Source organism: Seriola lalandi, unplaced genomic scaffold (assembly GCF_002814215.2).
Source record: "Seriola lalandi dorsalis isolate HSWRI2012SDOR001 ecotype SW California unplaced genomic scaffold, Sedor1 jcf7180002054953, whole genome shotgun sequence".
Lineage (NCBI taxonomy): Eukaryota > Metazoa > Chordata > Actinopteri > Carangiformes > Carangidae > Seriola > Seriola lalandi.
In genome coordinates this window covers 2,227,169-2,233,108 of record NW_019525504.1, presented here as the reverse complement: position 1 = coordinate 2,233,108, position 5,940 = coordinate 2,227,169, and the positions used below count along the sequence as shown (strand labels likewise).

The window sequence follows — 5,940 nt, the reverse complement described above, 5'->3', positions numbered from 1 at the left end:
ATCTTTTCCAATCTGAACCATTTAGTCTACTGTACATATGATCCTTGTGTCTGTTGCCTGGACAGTAACCCTTACTGTGAAGTAAATCCTGACATGAGGAACCTCAAGAGGTTTTTTCTCATTTTATTTTTATTTCACTCCCTGATATCAACGTCTCCATTCTCTTTGTGACACAGGTCTTCAGGAACAAGGTGTTGAGTCTCCGCAGGTCTTCCTGGTGTCCAGCTTTGAGCTCCACCTGCATGATTTCCATCTGTTACAGGAGACTCTAGAGAGAGAACTTCCTGCTCACAAGAGGAACGCTCTGCTGTGTTCCCTGCCCAATATCAGCCGTGAGATCATCAACAAGAAGAAAAAGGTTTTACAGTCAGAAATAAAATACTCTGCCTCTCTATCTACATTCATAGCAGCTGTACCAGTCCCTGGGCTCTCTGTTGCTGTTGATTTAGCCATTCTGATTAAATCTATTGTAAAGTACCAAGCTACCTTTGGTCTTGATAGTGAGTCACTGCAGAATCTTGCTCATACTACAGGTGTACCTTTGGCTGATCTCAAAGCAGTGATGACATCACCACTGGCTGCAGGAGAAATTACTAAAGAGCTTGTCATGAACACACTGTTGTTGTCCTCAAGCACTGCTGCATTAATGGAAGTAGAGGAAGGATCTAGATTCATTCCAATAATTGGAATCCCAATAGCAATGGGCCTCTCTTTTACCACCACCTACTTAGCTCTCAGTAGTTCCCTCAACATGCTCGCTGAGGATGCACAGAAAGTCTTTACAAGGGCCCTGGGTTTAAACACCTCAGTGTGATATAAATGAATGGAAACATGACACATACAATCTACAGTGCAGTGAGCTTCTGAATTATTTTTCTGAGGGCGGTGTAATTATTTATCAAGCGCTGTATACAAATCATAGGTTTCTAATCTAGTTGAACATTTAACCAAACAATGATTAAGTCAGATAATGTGACGGTTACTGTCTAAATAATGTATTTTCATCTGCTTTAAATGAAGCCTTTTATATGATTGTTGTAGTAAACTTTCATTGAACATGTAACGCAGCATTATTCAAATATGCTCTGCATTATAAATGTTAAAACTCAATGTATCAGCTATATCCACAACTAAGAAGAGACCTGCATGTGAGCCAGCCTTTGCTGGAGCAGGTTTGTTGAAACATGTGACCTGAAAAAATAAAGTTAAAAAAAAAAAAAAAAAATTAAAAATATGAGCTGGAAGTCAATGTCCTGACATGACTGGCTTGGAGAATTCCAGGGAAAACATGACACCTTTGTTTCTAGGATAAAGATTGGTTCTTTTTCAGAGAAATAGGTGGAGACTCCATCTAAGAGGGAGGGGTAACTGACTATATAAGATGGTGTTTAGGCAGGCTGTTCTCAGTACGGTTACCGGTGCTGGCTCGGGTGTATCTCTTGTGAAAGAATTGTGAACTCTATTGCATGAACTCTGAGCATCTCCAGTGAATTCTTTGAACTTTTTGGAAATCCAGTAGGTGTGCAGTTTATTTGTAAGTTAAGTGTTGGTGAAGAGGTTCAGACACATACTCTGGCCCAGACCTGGACTTCTGCCCTCCAACATGATCACAGGAATTGTTCATTGCAATGAGCTGAAATTTCTTATTTTGTCATCAACTATGTCAGACACCACACAGAATTTCCTCTTCCTTTGTTACTGTTGAGAGAAGATACTGTATGCTGTTGATAAATGATCATGACATTTAGAAAATAAATGTGAACCGTCCGTAGTGGGTTGGGCTGGGCTGACTGTCGTCACATCTCAGAGAGAAAAATGAGAAAACGTCTCATAAAAACCTGATACAAACTTCAATCAACACTTAAATCTGGCAGTCACTATTTGTTACAGCTGAAAGAGCCTCTGGTGGTTTAATACTCCTTAACATCCAAGCAGGGCTTGTGTCAAATGTATCAGTCTTGTGTTGGTGAATCTAACAGTCTCCGTATGCGCAGGCATCATTTACTGTAGTGGATGGAAATATCATTAGTATCGACAAACTTCTTAAAGCATACAACTACATTAAAACTTAACTCTCACCACTGTGAGTGACCCACTGAAATATACAAAACAGCTGTTAGTAGCTTCAGTGACAACGAGCAGGTGAACTTCACCTTTAACCTGCTGTCAGTTGAAAATTCAGACCCGGAGTGTGCACTGTAAGTTGTACAACATAGAGAAGAAAGTCAAAATTATAATGAACATATATATAAAACATTGTGGACAACCACAAATGAAAGTCAGTAACTTATTACGCCTGTGACTCAGTAGAGAGATCACAGAGGCTGTCTGTGATGCAGACGTCAGAAACAGTTTTTATACTGAGAAGAACAGAAACATCACAGGCACCAGTGTATATTTGGCCCAGAAACTTCCCTGCATCACTGAGCTGTTTTCAGTTTCACTTGCTTCCCTGATTTTCTTGTTTCCACACCCATGGACACACCTGTCCCAGTTTTATTTTAAGACCAAACTACCATTTTCTCCAGCTTGTTGTCAGATTGTCTGTTTCGGTTTTGCTTCCTGTTTTTGGATTATCTGGTTCTGGATTCCTGTTTCTGTTGGAACTCATGTTTTGATGAGTAACACACAGGTAATGCTGTGTTCGACTGCGAAATGGAAAGTCAACAGACTAAAACATGACAATCATCTCACCTACAGGTATCACTGTGGCCTCCACATGAGGAAACAGAAGGAACATTATTTGCTTTAGAGTTTCCATCACAAAAGGGTGTTCGGACTGGTCTGTGGAAAGGATTGAATTCAACTTAAACATCTGCTGTCCCTTCTCCTGGTCTCCATTTAAAGTTCTATAGTTTATACAGTTAGGCCCATAAATATTTGGACAGTGACACAATCTTCATGATCTGGGCTCTGCATGCCACCACATTGGATTTGAAATGAAACAACAACGGAATTGAAGTGCAGACTTTAAGGTTTAATTCAAGGGGTTGAACAAAAATATATGATTAAACATGTAGGAATTGTAGCCATTTTTATACAAACACTCCTCATTTCAGGGGCTCAAAAGTAATTGGACAAATAAACATAACCCTAAGTAAAATGTTACTTTTCAATATTTTGTTGAGAATCCTTTGCAGGCAATGACTGCCTGAAGTCTGGAACCCATGGACATCACCAAACGCTGAGTTTCCTCCTTTGTGATGCTTTGCCAGGCCTTTACTGCAGCTGTCTTCAGTTGTTGCTTGTTTGTGGGTCTTTCTGCCTTATTTTTTGTCTTGAGGAAGTGAAATACATGCTCAGTTGGGTTGAGGTCTGGTGATTGAGTCGGCCATTGCAGAATATTCCACTTCTTTGCTTCAAAAAACTCCTGGGTTGCTTTTGCAGTATGTTTTGGATCATTGTCCATCTGTACTGTGAAGCGCCGTCCAATCAACTTTGCTGCATTTGGCTGAATCTGAGCAGAAAGTAAATCCCTATACACTTCAGAATTCTTCCAGCTGCTTCTGTCTTTTGTCACATCATCAATAAACACAAGTGACCCAGTGCCATTGGAAACCATGCATGCCCATGCCATCACACTGCCTCCACCATGTTTTACAGAAGATGTGGTGTGCTTTGGATCATCAGCTGTTCCAATTCTTCGCCAAACGTTTTTCTTCCCATCATTCTGGTACAGGTTGATCTTAGTCTCATCTGTCAAAAGAATGCAGTTCCAGAACTGGGCTGGCTTCTCCAGGTGTTTTTTGGCAAAGTCAATTCTGGCCTTTCTATTTTTGAGGCTGATTAATGGTTTGCACCTTGTGGTGAATCATTTGTATTTAGTCTCATGAAGTCTTCTCTTTATGGTAGACTTAGATACTGATACACCTTCTTCCTGGAGAGTGTTCTTCACTTGAGTGGATGTTGTGAAGGGGTTTTTCTTCACCATGGAAAGGATTCTGCGATCATCCACCACTGTTGTCTTCCGTGGACGTTCAGGCCTTTTTGAGTTCCCAAGCTCACCACTGCACTCTTTTTTTCTCAGAATCTACCAAACTGTTGATTTGGCCACTCCTAACATTTCTGCTATCTCTCTGGTGGATTTCTTCTTTTTTCTTCAGCCTCAGGATGGTCTGTTTCGCTTCCACTGAGAGCTCCTTTGACCGCATGTTGTGTGTTCAGAGCAACAGCTCCCAAATGCAAATGCCACACCTGGAATCAACTCCAGACCTTTTAACTGCTTAATTGATGACAGGCTAACGAGGGAAGAGCCCATGCAGCCTTGTTTTTTTTTTTGCAGCCTTCTGAGTCAATTGTCCAATTACTTTTGGTCCCTTGAAAAAGAGGTGGCTACGTATTAAAGAGCTGTAATTACTAAACCCTTGCTCCAATTTGGATGTGAATACTCTCAAATTACAGCTATATAATTATATCCTGAATATGTTTTCGTAAACAGCTAAAATAACAAAACTTGTGTCACTGTCCAAATATATCTGGGCCTAACTGTATCTGCTCCTCCACTTTCATCTACTTCAGCATCAGGGAGAAAAATATATATATATATTCAGCAAAGTTTAGAGTTTAATCTGTGACAGTTCACTCTGAGGAATAAGAGACTAACCAGTGTCAGTGGAAACGTAACATGGAGGAAATAACAGGATTATTCTACAATGTTGTAATGAATCTGATACACTGTGTCTCTGTTGTTAGACGTGATTTTATGACACACATGATTTCTTTCATGGAATATTGGAATATAAGAGTCCTTTTTTTGTAGCATATAATACAACACAACACCTCAACCCTGGTTAAATGAATCCACCCAAGAATTAAAGAGAGACTGGAAAACAAATGGAAAAAAACACGTTTACATGTGTCTGAAATCTGGAAAGAAGCAATGGAGAACTATCAGAAGTCAGTTAAAGAAACAAGAACATCCTTTTTTCTGATCTAATTTTAGATTTATTAGATTAGAATTTTTCTAATCCTAGAATTATATCCAAAGTTATAAACTCCATCACCTCCCCCTCCCCTGGCCATTTTACCGATGCCTCCAAGAGAAGTGTGAGAGTTTTTAGATGTTTTTATAAAAAGAGTTAAACAACATAAGGCAGCTTCCTGCTCACAAGAGGAAAGCTCTGCTGTACGCCCTGCCCAACATCAACCGTGGGATCATCAAGAAGAAGAAAGAGGTTTTACAGTCAGAAATAAAGTTCCATGCCTCTGCATCTGCAGTCGGAGCATCTGCACCAGTCCCTGGGCTCTCTGTTGCTGTTCATCTAACCATTCATTTTAAAGCCATCAAAAGGTACCAAGTTACTTTTGGTCTCGATAGCGAGTCACTGCAGAATCTTGCTCATACTGCAGGTGTGCCTTTGGCTGATCTCAAAGCAGTGATGACATCACCACTGGCTGCAGTAGAAATAACTAAAGAGTTTGTCATCAAGGTATTATTCTTATCAGCAAGCGGAGCTGCATTAATGGCAGCAGAGGAAGGATCCAGATTCATTCCAATACTTGGAATCCCAATAGCAATGGCTCTCTCTTTTACCTCCACCTACAGAATGCTCAGTAGTTCCCTCAACATGCTCGCTGAGGACGCACAGAAAGTCTTTACAAGGGCCCTGTGTTTAAACACCACAGTGTGATATCATAAATGACTGACTGTCAGTATGATGTTCTTTTTCTGAAACGTTGTGTTAGTTTTACGCCAGATGTAACGGGATGCACACCTTCCAAAAAGTTCCACTTTTGTCACGTCAGTCCACAGAATATTTTTCCCAAAAGTCTTGGGGATCATCAAGATCTTTTATGGCAAATGTGAGACGGGCCTTTGTGTTCTTTTTGGTCAGCAGCGGTTTTCCCCTTGGAACTCTCCCATGGATGCCATTTTTGCCCAGTCTCTTTCTTATTGTTGAATCATGAACACTGGCCTTAACTGGGGCAAGTGAGGCCTGT

The 5,940-nt window shown here is 40.5% G+C and overlaps 1 protein-coding gene across 1 annotated transcript in view; it reads left to right on the top strand.

Annotated features, from left to right (window-relative positions):
* LOC111645522 (interferon-inducible GTPase 5-like) overlaps positions 1-1,225 on the top strand; it is a 6,986-nt gene extending 5,761 nt beyond the window's left edge. The window contains exon 3 of the mRNA XM_087170576.1: positions 192-1,225. Coding sequence (XP_087026702.1) covers positions 192-814 — 623 coding nt within the window. The 3' untranslated portion in view covers positions 815-1,225. The remainder of the gene's footprint in view (positions 1-191) is intronic.
* The last annotated feature ends 4,715 nt before the right edge of the window (positions 1,226-5,940 follow it).